At 38.4% G+C, this 27412-nt stretch overlaps 2 protein-coding genes and 1 long non-coding RNA gene across 5 annotated transcripts; 1 reads left to right on the forward strand and 2 right to left on the reverse strand.

The window, feature by feature from the left end:
* Positions 1–86: 86 nt before the first annotated feature.
* LOC149102429 (uncharacterized) lies at positions 87–14057 on the reverse strand. 3 transcript variants are annotated; one of them, XM_089275554.1, is made up of 12 exons: positions 13818–14057; positions 13171–13667; positions 7641–7749; positions 7111–7224; positions 5949–5994; positions 4164–5149; positions 3729–3821; positions 2830–2922; positions 2091–2264; positions 1695–1792; positions 938–1068; positions 87–456 (listed from the first exon to the last, which is right to left on the reverse strand). In XM_089275554.1, the coding sequence occupies exons 2-12, from the start codon at positions 13635–13637 to the stop codon at positions 287–289; spliced, it is 2481 nt and encodes an 826-aa protein (XP_089131680.1). In that variant the 5' UTR covers positions 13638–13667; positions 13818–14057; the 3' UTR covers positions 87–286. The 3 variants fall into 3 exon arrangements, with proteins under 3 accessions (XP_089131680.1, XP_089131679.1, XP_089131678.1); XM_089275553.1 differs by lacking the exons at positions 13171–13667; positions 13818–14057 and adding exons at positions 8613–8650; positions 8772–9570; XM_089275552.1 differs by lacking the exons at positions 13171–13667; positions 13818–14057 and adding an exon at positions 8772–9570.
* LOC149102430 (uncharacterized) lies at positions 11881–19989 on the forward strand. Its single transcript, XR_016202604.1, has 5 exons — positions 11881–12387; positions 13989–14081; positions 17665–17802; positions 18210–18333; positions 19090–19989. It is a non-coding gene; the product is annotated as an uncharacterized LOC149102430 (long non-coding RNA).
* Positions 16612–25830, reverse strand: LOC110040283 (uncharacterized). The gene is made up of 12 exons (XM_089275551.1): positions 25663–25830; positions 24911–25407; positions 24233–24341; positions 23692–23805; positions 22521–22566; positions 20749–21731; positions 20315–20407; positions 19496–19588; positions 18756–18929; positions 18360–18457; positions 17651–17781; positions 16612–17167 (listed from the first exon to the last, which is right to left on the reverse strand). Exons 2-12 carry the CDS (start codon positions 25375–25377, stop codon positions 17019–17021), a joined length of 2457 nt encoding a protein of 818 aa, XP_089131677.1. The 5' UTR covers positions 25378–25407; positions 25663–25830; the 3' UTR covers positions 16612–17018.
* Between the last annotated feature and the right edge of the window lie 1582 nt (positions 25831–27412).

The following is a 27412-nucleotide window of genomic DNA, read 5'->3' on the forward strand; positions in this document are numbered from 1 at the left end:
GTGTTAACCCTCGATAAATAAAGTAAAGGCTAGTTATCATGAATTGAAGTTTCTGATTCTGTTTTTGATCTGAAAAAAAGAACTCATTCCCTACTATTCCAATTTATTTGAAGGTTCTTCGCCTTCCCACTTTGCCAAAGAAAATTACAGCATTTACCTTATAAGACCTATATAATATCTATATATCAGATAATGTCTCATATGAATATGAAAATAACACGTTAATGTCGGGTAGCTGTGTTGACACGAAAATTGTTCATGCACAATGAATCTGGCACAAAGACGTCTAATGTTTGGTGTCCTGAGGATATGAAGGCATCAAAGCCACGGTAGTATTTAGGTTGACATCCTGGGAAACGTTTGGTGTTGCTGTGTCAATGGATGAAAACTTCGAAGTAACCTCATCGGGTGAAGATTTGTCTTCGTTTGCCTGAATTTCTGTGTTCTCGTTTAGCGCTGTAAAAGAAAGCATTAAGCAGAGACGGCGTCATCAACTAAAATTTCAGTGTTTCTGTACGTGAACATTTGTTAGTATCAGGAATGAGGGAAACTTAATTTGGAGAACCTAATGCGAGACCTGTAGATGTAACTTTGAAATCAATTTATTCAACACTAACTAGATTTGACTTCAATTTCTACCCCAAATTTTTTCCAACACTAACTTCAAATAAAAAAATCAAAGGCTTGAGATGCAGACCAAGCAAAAGCAAAAACCCGTGAAGGCGCTGCGATGCTTTAAAGAGGCTTTCAACTACAAACTAAAAACTTAAACTTGGGACAAAGAATCTACTTTGATTGACAAAGCATGATTTCACTTGGGAGTCTCTGTACATTCTATACTGTACGGGTGACGAAAAAGGAAAGTAATAATGACACCCAATGACACTAAAAGTTTCTTTCGTTAATGGATCAGCTTATACACATATACATCGCCCACCTTTCGCCTTACAGGCCAACACAGAAGGTTGCAAGCATAAAACAAGCAGAGATCCAACCAGACTTAATACCCCAGGCGCCATTACAAAGACGTGCTGTACGTAGTTACTAATCGCCTCGTCTGAGTTTGAGCTACGATAAGAGAGAACACAAGTAAGTAAGTAAGTAAGTAAGTAAGTAAGCAAGATCTTTTATTTAAACACGATAAGAGTAAAAGCATTGCATGCTTGAGGGGTCGTGTGTAACTACTTATACCTAATTAACCTACAAGTTAAAGTGGATAAAATATACATAATCAGACTTGAAAGTAAAATCAATACAATACATAATATACTTATAAAATTTACAATTCAAAATCGGAGATCTTCTTCCCTACCGACCATGCGAATAATCTGGTAAATCTGATTTCCCTAAATGTGGGATCAGATTTTAGGTAGCCATGAAAGAAAGCTTGGTCAGAAACGATCAAGTATGAAGCTGTATATTTTGATTGTTATCAACATTCTAACTTATTGAGCTATATTTCTTATAATATTATATATTTCTTCGTTGTAGACTCTTTTAGTACATGGTTGGATGGATGGATGGATGCATGCATGCATGGATGGATGCATGCATGCATGGATGCATGGATGCATGGATGCATGGATGCATGGATGCATGGATGCATGGATGCATGGATGCATGGATGCATGGATGCATGGATGCATGGATGCATGGATGGACGGATGGATTAGTTGGTGGGTGAGTGTACTTACTCGTTTTCCGGATAAAAGCTTTGTATGCCGATCACTAAACCACCACTTGAGAACCTACTCATTACAACTATAATAGAAATCACTAAACCACTGCTGTCCTGTAAAATAAATAGGCCACACAGTCTTCATTGATTGATTGCATTGTCACTTATGTCATCGATTAGCCATCGAGGAATGAAAACTACCTCTTCAAGGTACCAGCTAGATGCCAATTATATTTTACTCTTGCAAACTCTTGTTCAAAGGCCAACAAAGGTTATTGATTACGAACTAAACACAAGCAGCAGAGTTGGATGTGACAAAACAAAGCACGTTCTTACGAAAACTTGGCATTACGTATGCTACGGAACAAACCTGTACAAAATTAACCTTACAGTATTTCCCCAAGTCACAAACCTTATTGTCTCCAATCAGTTCAGTGACAAAAGCCATTGACATGACGTACATAACTGACATGCCAAATCCTATTATTGTGACGGGTGCATAGGTCGCTTGCCTGGTGGAGGGAGTCTGAAAATAACTCAAGACGACACCGCCTATCACAAGGGAAGCTCCCAGTAGGTAACTCCACTGCAACAGCAAATCAATGAAGAGTTGAGAAAAAAAAAATAAAAACAATACGTTTGATACCTATGTTGGAAACGACGACTCCAATTCATGAATTTTCCTTTCTTTGGGCGTTCTTGTTTCATTCCTCATTTATTATTGAGTCATTGTTTTTTTCTTTAGGTATGGACTATTCTCCAGATGCCAGTGGTGGAACTGGCAACTGACACAGTCCGACAATTGAACTGAGTAATAATGTCCTAAAATCCTCGATGAAACAATGAGTGACCTAACTTGTTGTTCATTACGTAAGGCTGCTCTTAGCCTCTCCATGGTTTGAGCCTTGTGAGCTTCAAATGAAAACGAAAGTTTCGTATGGTCTCCCTCCACACCCCTTCCAAAACAGACACCTCACTAAATAAAATGAAATCGGAAAACACCATGGAGTAACTGACATGTGATGGACATCCATTCCACCCAGGTTTAGCAATATATCTATATCCATGCCAGACGCTAGATGTTTCAGACACCCTCCTGGCTTATGAGAGAAAGGCATCGGTTTTAACAGCTGTTTACGTCACGCCAATACCTTGCTCCCAATCTTCTTGTTGAGTTTTTCGCAAGGAATGCTCGAGAAAGATGCACTTATCAAAAGAACCAATGGAAAATAGGCAATGGCTTCCTAGGCGACAAAGGGCACAACAAAACAAATCAGTGATGTTCATCCGAATAAAAAAATATTTCCAGCTTGTTCTTAACGTATTTAACAAATAAAGAAGCCTAAGCGGTGTATTACACTGTGATAAAACACAAAGAGCATTTGAGAACACGAGGGAAATGTAGAAAACACGATCAAGCTGCGGGCTTGAGTGTTTCAAACGTCCGCAGTGTTTTATCATAGTGTAATACACGGCTTAGGCTTCTTCATTTGCTTTATGATATAGAGGTAATGTGGCGAAAAACAATAAAACACGCTTTTTCTATGTTTTATACTCTGATAAAACATGGGTTTTTGACAAATAAGAGCGCGCACAGGGTCCTATCTATATTATAAAGGAATATAAACGAAGGGGCTGTGTTTATTGAATCGGAAACTTAAGGAAAACATTTGTATACTATATTTAATCGATATCTGCATGAAAAGCAGAAAAGCACTGAGTTGGATTGCTCTTCCCTCATTGCTCAGATTTATTTTATTGTTCGAAAAAGACAATATATTTGTGTATGGTAAAATGCACTCATTCACTAACTGTGGTGTGTATTTCAGTTGTTAGCATTGAAAGAAAGAAGAGGAAAAAACGGATTGAAAATACAAGGAAGTGAAAAAACTTAACACTGTGATATAAACTGAGAAAAATGTATTCCTAAAATTCATCTAAGAAAATGGATTGTTGTTGCTGGTATTAGAACCCCTTCTAGCATTTTGCTTTAGACGAATTATGTACTTTCCAAACGATACGTAGGAAAATAAACCGATACAATATTTACCTTTGCAAATCGTAATCTTTCTGTAAGAAACAGTGGTAAATATGTGAAAACTGTGTTTCTTACAAGGCCTGCACATGTGAAGATAATCGCTACCTGGAAATAATATCAATAAATATATATTCTTAGACGTTACATTTCTAAAACAAAATCTCTTTGGTTAAAACATCTTTTTTCCGATTTGTCAAGGTTGTCTTCGATGTTCAAAAAGTTACAATTTTAAGCAAGTGTAATACTGGCTCATTATGAAAGGATCCGACAGATAAAATCGTACGCTGACTCTCAATTTATAATATGAACTACTTAAATGATAGGGCGTGCGGTTTTATTTGCTATCTAAATAATATTGTAACATTCTTTGTATTTCTGCATTATAGTATTATTCGGGAAAATTTAATTGGTTACCATTTTTGTTTAAAAGATGCAATATATACAAACCTTATACAAGTTTGGATCTCTTAGCCAGTGTTTGATTGTGTTAGGACGTCTTTTCTTAACTGGATTAGTTTTTGATGAAACAGGAAGACCAAGCACTTTCTTTCTATCGTCTGAAGCTGAAGGATTAAAGCCATCATCAACGGACTCAGTTTCTTTATCTTCTTCCTGACTTCTTTCCGTGACGGTCGCCAGCTTCTTATCGGTCGCATCCAATTTGAAATCGTTTCCCCCATCCTCGTTCGGTAGTGGCATGACAGGCAATTCCGACAAACTGAAAGTCACTGACTTTTTGTGTCTTCGTTGAACTGAAGTATTATCGCTGCAGCAATCTTCCTCTATATCTTCGCTTCTTTCATCTTCAAAACCAAAGTTGAGTAGACCAAGTTGTCCATCCATTGTACTCGACACAATTCCGTTTCGTCGTTGCCTACATTTGGCTGAAACCGTTGTAGGCTTGTCTTCTTGGTCGATTTCGATTGCCCTTTTAACTGAATCTGCAGTAGTGTTGTTGCCCCAGTTGTCTTCTCCTCGTATGTCCTGGATCCCTTCTTGCCTCCAGTTTTCGCCAAGTGCATATTCTTCATCTGCAATGTCGACTCTAACGTGGTCTTCGATGCTCTCAGTTGACAAATCTTGTTGGCTGTGGTCTGATCTAGATAGGAGTCCATCAAGAACACGTACTAACAAGCTTTTTTTACGATCACGGTCTAACTTCTGTAGTCCTAGAACCATTTGTTTTCTTGCATCACCTTGAGGATCTTCCTGAGATGTTTTCTGAATCTCAGTTTGTGATGGACTTTGATCAATCTTGTCTTCATCGTCATAGAATAGAACTTCAACGAAATTCTCCAGTAAACTTCTTTTCCTCAGGGGAGTTTCATGTTCCACCGTGTCTTGATGTCCTTCTTCTTCCTTGTCTGGTTTTCCATTCGACGAAGTCACAAACATGTCAACAATTGAATAAACCAGACTGGCCTTCCGTGAGTCTTATATCAAAAGAACAAAAAATAAGAAAAATTATTGTATTTATTAAACGTTTTTCATAGTTCTCACAAATTTTAAGGGGCAAATCAACAATATAAACAGCTGCGTCGCTGTTTATATTAACATGGAGTTCGCTACTCCAAAAGAGCGTTTTCGTGAGTCTCATATCGAAACAAAAAGATAATTATTTACTGACCTCTGTTCATAATTTAACCAAACTCTAAGATGAAAATCAAGAGTAAAGAAAACGCGTAAGGAGGAGGATGATCTTTTTTTAGCCACCAATCAGATAGTGAACGAGGATGAAGTAGTACATGTGTGTCACTTCTTCATTCAGTTCTTCGTAAAAACTCTCATACGTATAATTGCAAAAAAGTGAAAACAGAAAATCTTCCAGTTTGGATAGAGCACTAGTCTTTTTTACCGATATGGCGGCCATTTTGAATTGCATTGTTTCAAATAACTATTATGGTCTATTATGTGATTCTTAGGGGGTAAATATATACTACTTTGCATCCTAAGCATCCAATAATAGCTATATGAAACAATGCAACTCAAAATAGCCGCCGTATCGGTAAAAAGGTCCATTTGATTCGTCATGTTAAAAATCTCAAGAGCCAACAATTTCCCCAAATAAAGTTTGGGCGAAAGCAAAGCTTCATTATTGTTGACTGTTGGAAACCGTTTTACAGTGAATGCAAAATAAGCACAATAACAGATTTTAAAAAAGGCCGATTCCAAACGTCTATTAAACGCTTGAAATCCATGCTGACATTTTACTACCATTATTTTTAGACTTACTTTGATTTTCCGTTTCAAAGGCTACCAGAAATAATCCGCCAACATTCTAAATGACATGAAATTAATGTTGTTAAAATGCGTTGAACTCAGTCTTAACACAGGACAACAAATTATTGTAAAACTGATGCGCATCTTAACTATAGTGCAGATAGCCGAGAAAGAACAGCAATAATGTTTTGAACGTCATGGCATAGCGGTGTGTAAAGTGCATGTAAAGGTAACAAAGAGTCTGTATCGCCTCGGGCTAAGCCTCTCATAACACCTGGATGGGATGCTAGTCCATCGCAGTGCTACCTCCAGCATTAAATTCGTCCCACCCATTTTTACACCCGGGTGGAAAGAGGCACCGAGAGAGTTAAGAGTCTTGCCCAAGAACACAACACAATGTCACCGGCTAGGGCTAGAACCCGCACAGTTCGATTTGGATTCGAACGCAATCAGCATTAGGCCACTGCACCCCATACAATGTTCCTGTGCGTTATTTTATTTCCATGTATATGAATAAAGGGTGGCAAAGGACAAGCTTCAAGGTACTCAAGCTACAACTAAGTAGACCTTTTAAGGTACTCGTTTCAAACCTTAATTAACGTTGTACTTTACAGCTATAAGTTTTGAGGGCTGTAACATGAACTTATTTGTGTAAATCTCTTTTTTGCTACAGTGAAATACATATAAAATGCTCTCAAGTTCCAGATTCGCTCAGCTTGCAAGTGCTCTAACGTAGTCTGAAAAAAGAAGGAAATCCCTAGTCTAGCTACAAGATTCACTAGGGAATACTGAACTATGATGACAGCGAGATCAACATTCTAACTAAAACCGTGATCAGTTTCTCGTTGATAACTGCTCACAGTTGACTTACAAAATCTTGCAAAAATTTTAAAAGAAATCAAAAACAAGTAAAATACTTGATTTATAAAAGTAATTGGCTTCTATCGAAACAGTTATCCTCTGTCGAAGGGCAAGTGGAATACTTTATTGATTATCAACTAGAAGTCAATGTAACGTAAACTAAACGCTGTACCGAGTTTCTACAAGCTACCCGAAAAAGGCCTATAGCTAGCGCTTAAAACGCCGGCGCAGCTGTTTCAAATTTGCAACGACGGTTAATTCACCTTGATTAACTTTAAGGCGAAGATCACTAACTTAGCCTGTCTTTACACACCATATCAATATATGCACTCCGTTTTCTTTCGCGTGTCTTGCAAGGTTCTTTTATCCCAATGTAGAAAATGTTTGCGAAAAGGATTCCTGTTCCAGTTGCAATCCAAGAGAGATACTGTAAGATAGAGAGAAGATGCAAATAGCGACATATTCAGACGGTCAAATAGGTAACCATGACTACCACAAGGTTAAGCTTAGAACTACAAGAAGAATATTCATAGTTGACAAGGACGAATCTTTTCCTAACGCTTTCAGTTGTGATGCTGTAGTGCTGACGGGACCTTAACTGGCAAACATATATTGAGAACACTTCAGTTAAAACACTGAGAAAGAAAGAGCTCCATTACTGTATTCAGCTGCACCTTCATAGTTTTAGGAGTTGGTAGAGTTATACCCTTGAGGTGAAGCCTACATCTTGACTCTTACAATTCTGTGTGCTCTAGACTCTGCGTCCTTATTAGCGCTAAACATGGACCTTTTCTGAAATTAAAAAATCAACTAATGACTTTAGCGGCTTATCAGTTTACTAACCGCAAAATCTGATAGGTGTATAGGCCCCAGGCTATCTCCACTGTCTTGTCCAAGAAGAGCCCATGCGATGACGTAAACATAAACACCACTCGCGAAGGTAAACATTGTCCTAGGTATTAGATCAAACGAAAAAGGACTGATTACACATCAAGAGCGATACATTGTCTGTACAATAGTAAGTGCATGTGCGACAGTAAGTCGTCGACGTGCAGAAAATTAGTTTGCTACAATCGTTAACAATATTAGATTCTGTACCGGAAATTTCAATCAAGCGTGGAAATCGAGAGCGAGTAATCTAATTGTTTTAATGTAAATCTACTAATCGTTCAAAACTCAACTAGTAAAAATAGATCCTCTTCACACACGATTCGAAAACGCAAAGGAGAGGCCACCATTTTGTTAACAACCGCACACTTCTAGCCTGATCACTCATCATCTACAACAGAATAGATAGTGAGTGGCGTGACCAGTAAGAGAACGGTATTCGCGATAGAACGCTTACTTAAGAGGTGCCCTCTGTAATTTTCAACTATGGCCGTTTGGACCAGAAAAAATCAAATTCTTCAAACTTTCTCAGATGAATGGTCTGGATAAGTGATTTGCAAAAATATAACTTTCAGATCAATTCGATTCGTATTTTAGCGCTGGGGCCACCATCTTGGTTTTGCCCCTCTGAGAGGACTTTCAGCGGCCATTTTAGGGCACATTTTAAACAATTTGCCATACAAAGAAAACGATCTAAATCTGGATAAAAACCCTTTATTCGAGACAAGCAAATGTTTCTTGTTACATTGAGAGGCTGTTTTGGCAATTTGATCATCACCTGATTTTTCTACAGAATTTTAAATTTCTTCCCTTTCGGATTACTCATGAAGCGCCATAAAAAAAAGGCGAAGTTTAAAGGAAAATATCGCCAAAAGTACATCACTTGAGATCCCAAAACTACCCTCCACTTAAAGAGCAATGTCTCACCTGTAAAAACATCCAATAAAATTTTGGGGCAGTTAAAACTGTAAAATGTTAGAAGAAGAAGTTTAAGCTGTGCTTTTGTCAACAAAGATCGCCGTCCTAATTAGCATAAAAACGTGAAAATAACGATGCACAGAGAAAATAATGATATATTCCACTTACCTCGCGACATGTCGACAACTGGATGTTCCACGATGCCTCATCTTATATTTCCAGTATGTTTCAGCCACATTTTCGGTGATTAGTGTACGAAATCACTCTCTGACATCGCCACGGTTAAGCAGATTTCAACTCTCCGAAGCCCGCTTCATAACATCTATCAATATTATTTGTCTTAAGCCGCCGTTTACAAGAAGTTTAACAGTTTGCTGAGATCCTAACTGACCCAGAAGTCTGTTAGCAGCCTTTAAAATCTTCCTTTTAATCGAGGATTCTCATCAAGAACTCGTTTAAGCTCAGTTCTGTTTTGATCTGTTATGCACCCGCCATTATTCCACAGATTGCGTTACATTTGACAAATGCGCATTCCAACGGGTAGGGGTAGGGTGGGTAGGAAGTGAAAATGTAACCGACATTAAAGCCATTTTACGCATTTCTGTGGCTAAACTAGTTACTGGCTTTCCCAGAATGATTTGAACATGAGCTTCTGCTTGCAGGTATTTTCTAGGTTATTTTTGCAGGGTAGGTAAGGGGGGGGGGGGGGGTCGTGTATTAAAAAAAAGAAAAAAGAAAACGATAGACAGTATCAGGTCAAAAGATTATGATCTGTGTATCTTGATCAGCTTTATTAGTTCATCAGTGAGGCCCTATTAGGGGTTTTCAGGATACTGGATATTTGGGTAAAAAGTTAATAGGATGCAAGAAATTTAGGAGAAATATTAATGGGGTAGAGCATGTTTAGATCAGATAAAACAGGACATTAATTGAGTAGGAAATCGTTGAGCTGGATTAAACAGGATACAAGATATTTAGGACAAAAATTAACAGGATAAGGGACCTCTCCGACACCCCCCCCCCCCCCTTTCCACTATGGGGCCTCAACAATGGTCAGCTATTTATGATAAAATAAATGTATGTCAACTGCTATAAACATTTATTCTGGACTCTTAGTACTTATATCACGGTGGAATATGAAAGTTTTGTATCAGATTTTAGGAGTTTTAAGGTTAGGTAACGCAGCTCCTTGTTAGTAATTTCGAAGCCCACACTTGTTACACTGAATAGATAGATAAAGACGGGGCTGGAGAAATAAACAGAGAATGAAATGTGTCCCGAATTCTGTACCGTTTAACAGGGATTTCTTACATGGCAACCTTTGTGTCTGCAAAGAGATCAAGGCACAACATTCCACACTATATTTGTAAACAACTATCCTAATCTCATTGACAGCCATTAGTTTTTGACGAGAATTTTCATTTATTACAAATAGAATACGGATAGAACTCCAATAAAAAGCCTCTTCCTTGTGGTTTTTTTGTTCAGCATTATACTTGTGTCTTTCGCTGCCCGAAATGCCATCAAATGCTGCGAAAGGCAACAGACTGACAAGCAGTGCGCAAGAAAAGTTTTTCTCGGGTCAGGAAACGGCCATAAAAGTCGAAGCAATTACTGTAGCACAAAAGATGAGGCGCTCAAAAGGTGAGGCCAGAATTAGGCGGTTCACCTGTGGTGAGTTCCTGACTCCTTGCCACGTTTAATCCTTCCTCTCGAGAATGGCTTTAAAGCTTAGAAACAGACAGGAGAAGGTCCTCCAAGAAGACACAACAACCGCTGAGAATCAAGCTGCAGATATTTTTGACAAGTGTCAGTTAATTCATCCAATTGCTTATGACTCATTCAACTTGTGTGCCTTAAACGCATCTATAATGTCTTTAAAAAGCTAAGCGTCAACATTAGTGCTTCGCTTGATAGATGCGGGTATTTTAAAGCGCCCTGCATAGGGTTGAAAACTAGTCTTGTGCAGACATGCAGCTGTGCTCCATCACAGAACTAAACGACATTAGCGGCTGTGGGGTGCCTCAGGCTCATAACGAATGGTGCCTACAAAATACAAACGTATTTCCGCCAGATTAAGAAAACGTGGAAAAAAGTAGATCTTAGCTAGGGTTATTAGAATCCACAAAGAAAACTGGGGGTAGTCATTAATTTTTCCGAGACGGTAGCATTTTTCTGAATAAAGGTAAAGATATTTCTTCACAGATTCTCCTAAGGTTCGCCTTTACATGCAGAAAACTAAACATATTAAAAAACATCTTTAAACTACGTGGTAAGTGGTAACATAAAAACCACTTTTGATATGTATTTTATAACAGAATCGTCGCAACAGCACTCCTCTGGCTTAGCCAAAATACAGTCTACATAACTTTTCCTCACAGCCAAAAACTAATGCATTGTCGAATAGGCTTGCCACTTCCAATCAATACCATAAAATGTAGCTGTAATCACCCCTTTGTTAAAAGTTAAATGAGTTGTTTCATCCTTTCGAAAACTTTGTCGGTGTCCGTTACTTTTTTTCCTGTTACTTTCCAAGTAAGTTAAACATTGACGTCTCTCGCAGTTGTTTTGCGCGCGCATTTAATATGCCATCTACAGTTGAATTTCAGTATGATTTTTTCTACGGATACGATAAAAGGTAGTTTTTCAGCTGGAAGCCGTTCACAGTTAGTGCTTAGCGATATGCTGCTTTTCTGGTAATCCCGGTTTTAGTACAGGCTCGTAATTTTAGTGCGAAATTTGTTTCGGCCACAATAGAATATCTTTCAAGTCGCACGCTTGGTAGGGTAGTTAATTACGTCACTAGTTCCAACCCAAGCGCGCGCCTGGCGTTTAAACCATGCCTAAAAAAGAAGGTACCGTCCTTAACTGCCCTTCAGTTATTTTCTGAGCATTTTCTTTTCTGATGGAAAAGTGACACGGCTAAGAAAATGTAAGAAGTTTCAATAAAACGTCGCTTATCATTACTTCCTTCGCACTATTCGTCAGTCTGTTGTCTTTTGCAAAATTCGATGGCACTTCCGGCAGCAAAAGACACAACTGTCCCGCTTTATCTGATCTAAACATGCTCTACCGCATTAATTTTTCCCCTAAATTTCTTGCATCCTATTAACTTTTTACCCAAATATCCAGTATCCTGAAAACCCCTAATAGGGCCTCACTGATGAACTAATAAAGCTGATCAAGATACATAGATCATAATCTTTTGACTTGGTACTGTCTATCGTTTTCTTTTTTTCTTTTTTTTTTTTTTTTTTTTTAATACACGACAAAAATAACCTAGAAAATACCTGCAAGCAGAAGCTCATGTTCAAATCATTCTGGGAAAGCCAGTAACTAGTTTAGCCACAGAAATGCGTAAAATGGCTTTAATGTCGGTTACATTTTCACTTCCTACCCACCCTACCCCTACCCGTTGGAATGCGCATTTGTCAAATGTAACGCAATCTGTGGAATAATGGCGGGTGCATAACAGATCAAAACAGAACTGAGCTTAAACGAGTTCTTGATGAGAATCCTCGATTAAAAGGAAGATTTTAAAGGCTGCTAACAGACTTCTGGGTCAGTTAGGATCTCAGCAAACTGTTAAACTTCTTGTAAACGGCGGCTTAAGACAAATAATATTGATAGATGTTATGAAGCGGGCTTCGGAGAGTTGAAATCTGCTTAACCGTGGCGATGTCAGAGAGTGATTTCGTACACTAATCACCGAAAATGTGGCTGAAACATACTGGAAATATAAGATGAGGCATCGTGGAACATCCAGTTGTCGACATGTCGCGAGGTAAGTGGAATATATCATTATTTTCTCTGTGCATCGTTATTTTCACGTTTTTATGCTAATTAGGACGGCGATCTTTGTTGACAAAAGCACAGCTTAAACTTCTTCTTCTAACATTTTACAGTTTTAACTGCCCCAAAATTTTATTGGATGTTTTTACAGGTGAGACATTGCTCTTTAAGTGGAGGGTAGTTTTGGGATCTCAAGTGATGTACTTTTGGCGATATTTTCCTTTAAACTTCGCCTTTTTTTTATGGCGCTTCATGAGTAATCCGAAAGGGAAGAAATTTAAAATTCTGTAGAAAAATCAGGTGATGATCAAATTGCCAAAACAGCCTCTCAATGTAACAAGAAACATTTGCTTGTCTCGAATAAAGGGTTTTTATCCAGATTTAGATCGTTTTCTTTGTATGGCAAATTGTTTAAAATGTGCCCTAAAATGGCCGCTGAAAGTCCTCTCAGAGGGGCAAAACCAAGATGGTGGCCCCAGCGCTAAAATACGAATCGAATTGAACTGAAAGTTATATTTTTGCGAATCACTTATCTAGACCATTCATCTGAGAAAGTTTGAGGAATTTGATTTTTTCTGGTCCAAACGGCCATAGTTGAAAATTACAGAGGGCGCCTCTTAAATTGACCGTGTCTGAGGGAAAGGCACGTTTAGTTAACTTGAATACAGTCCAACCGGGGATCTGGATTCTTCGAGACAGAGAGATTCAAATGCCACGCTCATTAATGCAGCATAGCTAGTACGTCAGTATAAAACCAAAGTTGTTTGACACAAACCGCATGGCGACAAGGGCAGTAAATTCCGAGACTTTTTCAGCTACATTGGTGACAAATGCCAAGTGATTTATCTCCACCACGTTAAAGCAGATGTTAACTAACGCCGAGAAGAAGCCAAAATAGACAAGTGGAAGCCAGCTTTGATCTCTTCCATCACGCAAGAAGCACTTGCTAAACAAAAGGGGGATGCATATTGCCATTAAAAATGTTGCAAGGAGATGCCAAGATTTTCGTCTGCCGATTTTGTTCGATAGCACAGGAACATTGACATTGTCGCCAAGGTACCCAGATATCAGAGACATAGCAGCGTCTGAAAGTTCTCCAATGAGAACTATCAGCCCTGCTTGTGAAGCTGAAAGTTCCAGTACTTTCATGAAGAATAGGATTTCGAATGAGAATAAAAGTTGTGTATAGGTGTCATTGAACACATTTCCAACTGCACACGATAGACGTTCCCTTGCCCTCATTACTCCAGATTGTTTGTTGCTTGTTCTTCTCTGAAAATATGAAGGGTGCAATTAGCCGGGACTACACCTAGAAACATTTTATATACATTTTGAACTCCGGCAACCGCACAATAGAGGAACAGATTAAAATGGTGCACTAAGTAATGCTCGATAAAAGAAATGATCTTTACATGTACTTACAAGATTAGGACAACTAAACCAGAGTGGGTCCCTACCATAGATAAATCCAAGCAAGGCTATTCTATTATCTGGTTTCAAATCTAATTACGACTGTACTGAATGTACTTTGAATTTCAGCTGTTAAGACCGGTACTTTGATGATATTAACAATTCTCGGCGTCTTTCTTTAAGTCCTTCTGTAACCAGTTCCTTCACACGTCACTGGACCAGACAGCGTCACCTACCCCGACGTGTTCGGACGTCATGAGTGTGATTGTGAAAAACGTAAGTTTGAATGACAATTGTTCTTTATCTATTTTAAAATACTCGCCTGCAGGTGTACCTGAGAAACAACAACAGCACATTTATTTTATGTCGTTCTGTGTGGTTGAAAACAAACCTCGTGCAAAAACACAATAGAGGAACAGATTAAAATGAGGTAAGTAACGCACGCTGAAAGCCTCTATATGCACTTGCAAGATTAGGACAATTAAACTAGAAGCGGTGGCACCATAAATCCAACCAAGGCTAATCTCCGATCTGGCTTTAAATCTGATTACGACTGTACCGAACTTTCTTTGAATTAAGGATGTAACCACTGGTACTTTAGTGATATTTACGACTCTTGGAGTCTGCCTTTGAGTCCTTGTATAACCGGCTCCTCCACACGTCACTGGACAAGACTAAGTGACCACTGACGGTGACGAGTTCGGTCATGAGTGCGATTGTGAAAAAGGAAGATTTCAATGACTGACAACTGTTATTTATCTGATTTACAATACTGAGCTTTAAGTTCATCTAAGAAACACTAGCCACAGGAATCAGAAATTTGCAAAAGACACGTTCTCACTGATTGGAAAACTCGCAACAGTTGTGAATATACAGTCAGCTATAGCACGATAAACCCGCTTGCGCCAAGATAATTGCACGTAAATAAATGTCTTCCTTAGTCGGCTGAGAGCAACACGGCACTCAAACAGACAAAGGAAAATAGACAAAAGGTGCTCAAAAATAGATTTCATTCCTAACTACACCATATCTGACACAAAAGAGAGGAAGAAGCACTCAGACACACAATATTTAATGACGAGCTAGGTATGATACCGCCCATAAACGTGATGATCTCTGGATTAAAAGAAGCGATGTCTGGTACCGCCCAAAAACGTGATAAGTGAATGATACCGAATTAAGGGAAGAAGCAGCAGCCACTGAAGTGAATCGTCCTGTTTTGTTCGCCACATGCTGCTCAAACTTCAAAGCAAAGATTACTATTCCTCTAAGATTCGCGTTTATCACATTTGCAAATTTTTTGTTGTATAGTCATTACTGAAATAAGGCCTGCAGTGACTAGAAACGGCTGAATTCAGTTGTTCTTTTGGATCCTTTCACGCTTGAAAAAAAATTTTGTCCATTAATTTTAAATGGTCATAACACTCTATTTCATTAAACAGCATTAAATTAATTCACTGGAAATTTACATGGCTAACTGGAAGGGTAGTATCGACTCCCGAACAAACGTTCCTAGTAATAAATGTTTGTTGATAAACAATCGTACTCAAATCGGAGTTAGAACGAATGGCAAAATTATTAACATGTTTGGTGTAAGTTAGAGAGGAATTATTGTAGAACTCAAAGAGATCAGACAACGGAAAGTAGACACTCGTTCAGTGCCCAAAAATAGCTTTAGTTTGTAACTACTTCAATGTCTGATTCAAACTGAGAGAGGAACTAGCAATCCTCCCACTCATATGTTGTAGTTGGTAAGTAAGTATCTAGGCGTACTTCCCTTCCTTATGAAAACAGAAACGAGAGAACAAGCTTCAAAGAAACATACGTTGATTCTATCTCTGCTTCTGCAGGGTACTTCAGATTCCCGACACTACAGTCTAACACACATGCAACTTGACCAAGGGTCTATTTAAAAATCTGATTCTGGCGGTAAGCAGAATGTCGTTTAAAACTAAACAGGTACAGGCACGTTTTGTATTTTAATAATACCAAAGAAAAATGAGCTTTCCCAAGTATTTTCAGAAGAAATCAATCCTCAATAATTCAGTCAATAAGGATGGGTTAACGTCGACTTTCAAATCATTTCGAATTCGAGATCGAAAGCGAAGTTAACAAAATTGAAACCGTTTTACCAACTAAGAAGCGTCTTTTCTACTGCAATACCACAATCAGGTAAGTTTTTAACTACGTAAATGCTGCGTGGCTAGCAGGTTGTAGTAAAGGCAAGAGACAGAGATCTACAGAGGCTTCTTCATCTCCAGAAAAGGGCGGCTACGATTATATTGGACGCGGGACCATTTCGTCCATCTGTTCCACTATTTGATAAGCTTTGTTGGATTCCATTCTATGAGGAAGCGAAAGTTTTTAAGAGTGTATTGGCATACGAAAGAATCAACAATGACGCTTCAGAGTTTTTAACTAGTAGTTTGGTTCTTAATAGTGATAGACATTTTAAGGTCAACTTGGTATACAGTCTTAACTTTATTTACCCTCGTTATAAAAGAAAATTGGAAAGGTGGAAAGTCTTTTGCAGTTAACTATTGACCTAAGAAAAAAACCATCTGTTCAATCTTTTAAACAAGCATGTTATTTTGGACAACCAACGGTTATTGCCTAAGAAAAAAACCATCTGTTCAATCTTTTAAACAAGCATGTTATTTTGGACAACCAATGGTTATTGCCGCAGTTTAATTTCTCTTAATCAGTTTTATTTACTATTCAGCCTGTCTTATCATTTTGTCATTTGTTTTATTGTATTTATTGTTTCTGATGCTTTTTTTTATTTATCTTTGTTAGAGTTATTAAGTTTTTAGAGTTCTTATCTATTTAGTATTATAAAATATTGCATTTTTAGATTTATCTAACTGAGGGCCAAAAGTTTGTTAGTTGATGTCTACTATTCTGTGTTAACCCTCGATAAATAAAGTAAAGGCTAGTTATCATGAATTGAAGTTTCTGATTCTGTTTCTGATCTGAAAAAAAGAACTCATTCCCTACCTGATTCCAATTTATTTGAAGGTTCTTCGCCTTCGCTACTTTGCCAAGGAAAATTACAACATTTACCTTATAAGACCTATATAATACCTACATATCAGATAATGTTTCACATGAATATGAAAATAGCATGTTGATGTCGGGTAACTTTGTCGACACGAAAATTGTTCATGCACAATGAATCTGACACAAAGACGTCTAAAGTTTGGTGTCCTGAGGCTATGAAGGCATCAAAGCCACGGTAGTATTTAGGTTGACATCCTGGGAAACGTTTGGTGTTGCTGCGTCAATGGATGAAAACTTCGAAGTAACCTCATCGGGTGAAGATTTGTCTTCGTTTGCCTGAATTTCTGTGTTCTCATTTAGCGCTATAAAAGAAAGCATTAAGCAGAGACGGCGTCATCAACTAAAATTTCAATGTTTCTGGACGTGAACATTTGTTAGTATCAGGAATGAGGGAAACTTAATTTGGAGAACCTAATGCCAGACCTGTAGATGTAACTTTGAAATCAATTTATTCAACACTAACTAGATTTGACATCAATTTCTACCCCAAAATTTTTTCCATTACTGACTTCAAATAAAAAAAATCAGAGGCTTGAGATGCAGAGCAAGCAAAAGCAAAAACTCGTGAAGACGCTCCGATCCTTTAAAGAGGCTTTCCACTATAAACTAAAAACTTAAACTTGGGACAAAGAATCTACTTTGATTGACAAAGCATGATTTCACTTGGGAGTCTCTGTTCATTCTATACTGTACGGGTGACGAAAAAGGAAAGTAATAATGACACCCAATGACACTAAAAGTTTCTTTCGTTAATGGATCAGCTTATACACATATACATCGCCCACCTTTCGCCTTACAGGCCAACACAGAAGGTTGCCAGCATAAAACAAGCAGAGATCCAACCAGACTTAATACCCCAGGCGCCATTACAAAGACGTGCTGTACGTAGTTGCTAATCGCCTCGTCTGAGTTCGAGCTACGATAAGAAAGAAAACAAGTAAGTAAGTAAGAAAGTAAGTAAGTAAGTAAGTAAGATCCTTTATTTAAACACGATAAGAGTAAAAGCATTGCATTCTTAAGGGGGTCGTGTGTAACTACCTATACCTAATTAACCTACAAGTTTAAGTGGATAAAATATACATAATCACACTTGAAAGTAAAATCAATACAATACATAATATACTTATAAAATTTAAAATTCAAAATCGGAGATCTTCTTCGCTACCGACCATGCGGATAATCTGGTAAATCTGATTTCCCCAAATGTGGGATCAGATTTTAGGTAGCCAGAAAAGAAAGCTTGGTCAGAAACGATTAAGTATGAAGCTGTATAGTTTGATTGTTATCAACATTCTAACTTATTGAGTTATATTTCTTATGATATTATATATTTCTTCGTTGTAGACTCTTTTAGTACGTGGGTGCATGGATGATGGATGGACGGACGGATGGATGCATGGATGCATGAATGCATGGATGCGTGGATGCATGGATGCATGGATGCATGGATGAACGGATGGATTAGCTGGTGGGTGATTGTATAGATGTACTTACTCGTTTTCCGGATAAAAGCTTTGTATGCCGATCACTATACCACCACTTGAGACCCTACTCATGACAACTATAATGGAAATCACTAAACCACTGCTGTCCTGTAAAATAGATAGGCCACACAGTCTTCATTGATTGATTGCATTCTCACTTATGTCATCGATTAGCCATTGAGGAATGAAACCTACCTCTTCAAGGTACCAGCTAGATGCCAATTATAGTTTACTCATGCAAACTCTTGTTCAAAGGCCAACAAAGATTACTGATTAAGAACTAAACACAAGCAGCGGAATTGGACGTGACAAAACAAAGCACGTTCTTACGAAAACTTGACATTATGTATGCTACGGAACAAACCTGTTCAAAATTAGCCTTACAGTATTTCTCCAAATCACAAACCTTATTGTCTCCAATCAGTTCAGTGACAAAAGCCATTGACATGACGTACATAACTGACATGCCAAATCCTATTATTATGAAGGGTGCATAGGTCGCTTGCCTGGTGGAGGGAGTCTGAAAATAACTCCAGAAGACACCGCCTATCACAAGGGAAGCTCCCAGTAGGTAACTCCACTGCAAGAGTAAATCAATAAAGAGTTGAGAAAAAAAAAAATAAAAACAAAACAATTGATATCTATGTTGGCAACGACGATTCCAATTCATGAACTTTCCTTTCTTTGGGTGTTCTTGTTTCATTCCTCATTTATTATTGAGTTGTTGTTTTTTTCTTTAGGTATGGGCTATTCTCCATATGCCAGTGGTGTAACTGGCAACTGACACAGTCCGACAATTGAACTGAGTAATAATGTCCTAAAATCCTCGATGAAACAATGAGTGACCTAACTTGTTGTTCATTACGTAAAGCTGCTCTTAGCCTCTTCATGGTTTGAGCCTTGTGAGCTTCAAATGAAAACGAAAGTTTCGTATGGTCTACCTCCACACCCCTTCCAAAACAGACACCTCACTAAATAAAATGAAATCGGAAAACACCATGGAGTAACTGACATGTGATGGACATCCATTCCACCCAGGTTTAGCAATATATCTATATCCATGCCAGACGCTAGATGTTTCAGACACCCTCCTGGCTTATGAGAGAGAGGCATCGGTTTTAACAGATGTTAACGTCATGCCATTACCTTGCTCCCAATCTTCTTGTTGAGTTTTTCGCAAAGAAAGCTCGAGAAAGATGCACTTATCAAAAGAACCAATGGAAAATAGGCAATGGCTTCCTAGGCGACAAAGGGCACAACAAAACAAATCAGTGGTGTTCATCAGAGTGAGAAAATATTTCGAGCTTCTTCTTAACGTATTTAACAAATAAAGAAGCCTAAGCCGAGTATTACACTGTGATAAAACACGACGAGCATTTGAGAACACGAGGGAAACGTAGAAAACACGAGCCGCAGGCTTCACTGTTTCAAACGTCCGCAGTGTTTTATCATAGTGTAATACACGGCTTAGGCTTATTCGTTTGCTTTATGATATAGAGGTAATGTGGTAAAAAACAATAAAACACGCTTTTTCTATGTTTTATACTCTGATAAAACATGGGTTTTTGACAAATCAGAGCGCGCACAGGGTCCTATCTATATTATAAAGGAATATAAACGAAGGGGCTGTGTTTATTGAATCGGAAACTTAAGGAAAACATTTGTATACTATATTTAATCGATATCTGCATGAACAGCAGAAAAGCATTGAGTTGGATTGCTCTTCCCTGATTGCTCAGATTTATTTTACTGTTAGAAAAAGACAACATATTTGTATATGGTAAAATGCACTCATTTACTAACTGTGCTGTGTATTTCAATTGTTAACATTGAAAGAAAGAAGAGGAAAAAACGGATTGAAAATACAAGAAAGCGAAAACACTTAACCCCGTCTAGCATTTTGCTTTAGACGAATTATGTACTTTCCAAACGATACGTAGGAAAATAAACCGATACAATATTTACCTTTGCAAATTGTAATCTTTCTGTAAGAAACAGTGGTAAATATGTGAAAACTGTGTTTCTTACAAGGCCTGCACATGTGAAGATAACCGCTACCTGGAAATAATATCAATAAATATATATTCTTAGACGTGACATTCCTAAAACAAAAGCTCTTTGGTTAAAACATCTTTTTTCCGATTTGTCAAGGTAGTCTTTAATGTTCAAAAAGTTACAATTTTAAGCAAGTGTAATACTGGCTCATTATAAAAGGATTGGCCAGATAAAATCGGACGCTGACTTTCAATTTATAATATGAACTACTTAAATGATAGGGCGTGCGGTTTTATTTGCTATCTAAATAATATTGTAACATTCTTTGTATTTCTGCATTATAGTATTATTCGGGAAAATTTAATTGGTTACCATTTTTGTTTAAAGATGCAATATATACAAACCTTATACAAGTTTGGATCTCTCAGCCAGTGTTTGATTGTGTTAGGACGTCTTTTCTTAACTGGATTAGTTTTTGATGAAACAGGAAGACCAAGCACTTTCTTTTTATCGTCTGAAGCTGAAGGATTACAGCCATCCTCAACAGACTCAGTTTCTTTATCTTCTTCCTGACTTCTTTCCGTGACGGTCGCCATCTTCTTATCGGTCGCATCCAATTTGAAATCGTTTCCCCCATCCTCGTTCGGTAGTGGCATGACAGGCAATTCCGACAAACTCAAAGTCACTGACTTTTTGTGTCTTCGTTGACCTGAAGTATCGCTGGAGCATTCTTCCTCTATTTCTTCGCTGCTTTCATCTTCAAAACCAAAATTGGGTAGACCAAGTTGTCCATCGATTGTGCTCGACACAATTCCGTTTCTTCGTTGCCTACATTTGGCTGAAACCGTTGTAGGCTTGTCTTCTTGGTCGATTTCGATTGCTCTTTTGACTGAATCTGCAGTAGTGTTGTTGCCGCAGTTGTCTTTACCTCGTATGTCCTGGATCCCTTCTTGCCTCCAGTTTTCGCCAAGTGCATATTCTTCATCTGCAATGTCGACTCTAACGTGGTCTTCGATGCTCTCAGTTGACAAATCTTTTTGGCTGTGGTCTGGTCTAGATAGGAGTCCATCAATAACACGTACTAACAAACTTTTTTTACGATCACGGTCTAACTTCTTTAGTCCTAGAACCATTTGCTTTCTTGCACCACCCTGAGGATCTTCCTGAGGTGTTTTTTGAATCTCAGTTTGTGATGGACTTTGATCAATCTCGTCTTCATCGTCATAGAATAAAACTTCAACAAAATTCTGCAGTAAACTTCTTTTCCTCAGGCGAGTTTCATGTTCCACCGTGCCTTGATGTCCTTCTTTTTCCTTGTCTGGTTTGTCATTCGACGAAGTCACAAACATGTCAACAATTGAATGAACCAGACTGGCCTTCCGTGAGTCTTATATCAAAAGAACAAAAAATAAGAAAAATTATTGTATTTATTAAACGTTTTTCATAGTTCTCACAAATTTTAAGGGGCAAATCAACAATATAAACAGTTGTGTCGCTGTTTATATTAACATGGAGTTCGCTACTCCAAAAGAGCGTTTTCGTGAGTTTCATATCGAAACCAAAAGATAATTATTTACTGACCTCTGTTCATAATTTAACCAAACTCTAAGATGAAAATCAAGAGTAAAGAAAACGCGTAAGGAGGAGGATGATCTTTTTTTGCCGTCAATCAGATAGTGAACGAGGATGAAGTAGTACATGTGTGTCACTCCTTCATTCAGTTCTTCGTAAAAACTCTCATACGTATAATTGCAAAAAAGTGAAAAGAAGCAGAAAATCTTCCAGTTTGGATAGAGCACTAGTCTTTTTTACCGACTTGACGGCAATTTTGAAATTCATTGTTTCAGATAGTTATTATGTGATGCTTAGGGGGTAACTATATACTACTTTGCACCCTAAGCATCCATAATAGCTATATAAAACAATGCAACTCAAAATGGCCGCCGTATCGGTAAAAAGGTCCATTTGGTTCGTCACGTTTAAAACCTCAAGAGCCAACAATTTCCCCAAATAAAGTTTGGGCGAAAGTAAAGCTTCATTATTGTTGCCTTTGGAAACCGTTTTACAATGAATGAAGAATAAGCGCAATAACAGATTTTAAAAAGGCCGATTCCAAACGACTATTGAACGCTTGAAATCCATGCTGACATTTTACTACCATTAGTTTTAGACTTACTTTGATTTTCCGTTTCAAAGGCTAACATGAATGATCCGCCAACATTCTAAATGAGATGAAATTAGTATTTTTAAAATGCGTTGAACTCATAGTCTTAACACAGGACACCAAATTATTGTAAAACTGATGCGCATCTTAACTATAGTGCAGATAGCCGAGAAAGGACAGCAATAATAAATGTTTCGAACGTCATGGCATAGCAGTGTGTAATGTGCATGTTAAGGTAACAAAGAGTCTGTATCGCCTCGGGCCAAGCCTCTCATAACGCCTGGATGGGATGCTAGTCCATCGCAGTGCTACCCCCAGCATTAAATTCATCGCACCCATTTTTACACCCGGGTGGAAAGAGGCACCAAGACAGTTAAGAGTCTTCCCCAAGAACACAACACAATGTCACCGGCTAGGGCTAGAACCCGCACAGTTCGATTTGGATTCGAACGCAAGCAGCATTAGGCCACTGCACCCCATACAATGTACCTGTGCGTTATTTTATTTCCATGTATATGAATAAAGGGTGGCAAAGGACAAGCTTCAAGGTACTCAAGCTACAACTAAGTGGACCTTTTAAGGTACTCGTTTCAAACCTTAATTAACGTTGTACTTTACAGCTATAAGTTTTAAGGGCTGTAACATGAACTTATTTGTGTAAATCTCTTTTTTGCTACAGTGAAATACATATAAAATGCTCTCAAGTTCCAGTTTCGCTCAGCTTGCAAGTGCTCTAACGTACTGTCTGAAAAAAGAACGAAATCCCTAGTCTAGCTACAAGATTGACCAGGGAATACTGAACTATGATGACAGCGAGATCAACATTCTAACTAAAACCGTGATCAGTTTCTCGTTGATAACTGCTTACAGTTGACTTACAACATCTTAAAAAAATTTTAAAAGAAATCAAAAACAAGTAAAATTCTTGACTTATAAAAGTAATTGGCTTCTATCGAAACAGTTATCCTCTGTCGAAGGGCAAGTGGAATACTTCATTGATTATCAACTAGAAGTCGATGTAACGTAAACTAAACACTGTACCGAGTTTCTACAAGCTGCTCCGACAAAGGGCTATAGCCAGCGCCTAAAACGCCGGCGCACCTTTTTAAAATTTGGGACGACGGTTAATTCACCTTGATTAACTTTAAGGCGAAGATCACTAACTTAGCCTGTCTTTACACACCATATCGATATATGCACTCCGTTTTCTTTCGCGTGTCTTGCAAGGTTCTTTAGTCCCAATGTAGAAAATGTTTGCGAAAAGGATTCCTGTTCCAGTTGCAATCCAAGAGAGATACTGTAAGATAGAGAGAAGATACAAATAGCGACATATTCAGACGGCCAAATAGGTAACCATGACTACCACAAAGAGCTATACGTTAAGCTTAGAACTACAAGAAGAATATTCATAGTTGACAAGGACGAATCTTTTCCTAACGCTTTCAGTTGTGATGCTGTAGTGCTGACGGGACCTTAACTGGCAAACATAGATTGAGAACACTTCAGTTAAAACACTGAAAAAGAAAGAGCTCCATAACTGTATTCAGCTGCACCTTCATAGTTTTAGGAGTTGGTAGAGTTATACCCTTGAGGTGAAGCCTACATCTTGACTCTTACAATTCTGTGTGCTCTAGACTCTCTGCGTCCCTGTTAGCGCTAAACATGGACCTTTTCTTAAATTAAAAAATCAACTAATGACTTTAACGGCTTATTAGTTTACTAACCGCAAAATCTGATAGGTGTATAGGCCCCAGGCTATCTCCACTGTCTTGTCCAAGAAGAGCCCATGCGATGACGTAAACATAAACACCACTCGCGAAGGTAAACATTGTCCTAGTTATTAGATCAAACGAAAAAGGACTAATTACACATAAAAAGCGATACATTGTCTGTACAATAGTAAGTGCATGTGCGACAGTAAGTCGTCGACGTGCAGAAAATTAGTCTGCTACAATCGTCAACAATTAGATTCTGTACTGGAAATTTCAATCACGCGTGGAAATCGAGAGCGAATAATCGAATTGTTTTAATATAAATCTACTCATCGTTCAAAATTTAACTAGTAAATTACCTAGATCCTCTTCACACACAATTCGAAAACGCAAAGGAGAGGCCACCTTTTGTTAACAGCCGCATACTTCTAGCCTGATCACTCACTATCTACAACAGAATAGATAGTGAGTGGCATGACCAGTAAGAGAACGGTATTTGCGATAGAACGCTTACTTGAATTGACCGTGTCTGAGGGAAAGGCACGTTTAGTTAACTTGAATACAGTCCCACCGCTTTAATACGGAGGGGATCTGGATTCCAGACAGAGAGACAGAGAGATTCAAATGCCACGCTCATTAGTGCAGCATAGCTAGTACGTAAATATAAAACCAAAGTTATTTGGCACAAACCTTACGGCAACAACGGCCGTAAATTCCGAGACTTTTTCAGCGACATCGGTGACAAATGCCAAATGATTTATTGCCACCATGTTAAAGCATATCTTAACCAACGCCGAGAGTAAGCCAAAGTAGACAAGTGGAAGCCAGCTTTGATCTCTTCCATCGCACAAAAAGCACTTGTTGAACAAAAGAGGGACGCATATTGCCATTAAAAATGTTGCAAGGAGATGCCAAGATTTTCGTCTCCCGATTTTGTTCGACAGGACAGGAACATTGACATTGTCGCCAAGGTACCCAGATATCAGAGACATAGCAGCGTCTGAAAGTTCTCCAATGAGAACTATCAGCCCTGCTTGTGAAGCTGAAAGTTCCAGTACTTTCATGTAGAATAGGATTGCGAATGAGAATAGAAGTTGTGTATAGGTGTCATTGAACACATTTCCAACTGCACACGATAGACGTTCCCTTGCCCTCATTACTCCAGATTGTTTGTTGCTTGTTCTTCTCTGAAAATATGAAGGGTGCAATTAGCCGGGACTACACCTAGAAACATTTTATATACATTTTGAACTCCGGCAACCGCACAATAGAGGAACAGATTAAAATGGTGCACCAAGTAACGCACGATAAAAGAAATGATCTCTACATGTACTTACAAGATTAGGACAACTAAACCAGAGTGGGTCCCTACCGTGGATAAATTCAAGCAAGGCTATTCTATTGTCTGGCTTCAAATCTAATTACGACTGTACTGAATGTACCTTTAATTTCAGCTGTTAAGACCGGTCTAGGCGTCTTTCTTTAAATCCTTCTGTAACCAGTTCCTTCACACGTCACTGGACCAGACAGCGTCACCTGCCCTGACGTGTTCGGACGTCATGAGTGTGATTGTGAAAAACGGAAGTTTGAATGACAATTGTTCTTTATCTATTTTAAAATACTCGCCTGCAGGTGTACCTGAGAAACAACAACAGCACATTTATTTTACGTCGTTCTGTGTGGTTGAAAACAAACCTCCGGCAAAAACACAATAGAGGAACAGATTAAAATGAGATAAGTAGCGCACGCTGAAAGCCTCTACATGTACTTGCAAGATTAGGACAATTAAACTAGAAGCGGTCGCACCATAAATCCAACCAAGGCTAATCTCCGATCTGGCTTTAAATCTGATTACGAATGTATCGAACTTTCTTTGAATTAAAGATGTAACCACTGGTACTTTGGTGATATTTACGACTCTTGCAGTCTGCCTTTGAGTCCTTGTATAACCGGCTCCTCCACACGTCACTGGACAAGACCACGTGACCACTGACGGTGACGAGTGCGGTCATGAGTGCGATTGTGAAAAAGGGAGATTTCAATGAATGACAACTGTTATTTATCTGATTTACAATACTGAGCTTTAAGTTCATCTAAGAAACACTAGCCACAGGAATCAGAAATTTGCAAAAGACACGTTCACACCGACTGGAAAACCCGTAACAGTTGTGAATACGCAGTCAGTTATAGCACGATAAACCCGCATGCGCCAAGATAATTGCACGTAAATAAATGTCTTCCTTAGTCGGCTGAGAGCAAAACAAAGGAAAATAGACAAAAGGTGCTCAAAAATAGATTTCATTCCTAACTACACCATATCTGACACAAAAGAGAGGAAGAAGCACTCAGGCACACAATATTTAATGACGAGCTAGGTATGATACCACCCATAAACGTGATGATCTCTGGATTAAATGAAGCGATGTCTGGTACCGCCCAAAAACGTGATAATTGAATGATACCGAATTAAGGGAAGAAGCAGCAGCCACTGAAGTGAATCGTCCTGTTTTGTTCGCCACATGCCTCTCAAACTTCAAAGCAAAGATTACTATTCCTCTAAGATTCGCGTTTATCACATTTGCAAATTTTTCGTCCTATAGTCATTACTGAAATAAGGCCTGAAGTGAAAAGGAAGTGCTGAATTCAGATGCTCTGTTGGATCCTTTCACGCTTGAAAAGAAAATTTTTCCATCAATTTTAAATGGTCATAGCATCCTATTTCATTAAACAGCATTGAGATAATTCACTGGAAATTTACATGGCTAACTGGAAGGGTAGTATCGATTCCCGAACAAACGATCCTAGTAATAAATGTTTTTTAATAAACAATCGTGCTCAAATCGGAGTTAGAACGAATGGCAAAATTATTAATATGTTTGGTGTAAGGTAGAGAGGAATTATTTTAGAACTCAAAGAGATCAGGCAACGGAAAGTAGACACTCGTGCGGTGCCCAAAAATAGCTTCAGTTTGTAACTACTTCAATGTCTGATTCAAACTGAGAGAGGAACTAGCAATCCTCCCACTCATATGTTGTAGCTGGTGAGTAAGTATCTAGGCGTACTTCCCTTCCTTATGAAAACAGAAGTGAGAGAACAAGCTTCAAAGAAACATACGTAGATTCTATCTCTGCTTCTGCAAGGTAATTCAGATTCCCGACACTACAGTCTAACACACATGCAACTTGACCAAGG

The sequence above is a fragment of the Orbicella faveolata genome, unplaced genomic scaffold, assembly GCF_042242905.1.
Source record: "Orbicella faveolata isolate gen_17 unplaced genomic scaffold, um_ofav_v1 contig_36, whole genome shotgun sequence".
NCBI classification, from domain to species: Eukaryota; Metazoa; Cnidaria; class Anthozoa; order Scleractinia; family Merulinidae; genus Orbicella; species Orbicella faveolata.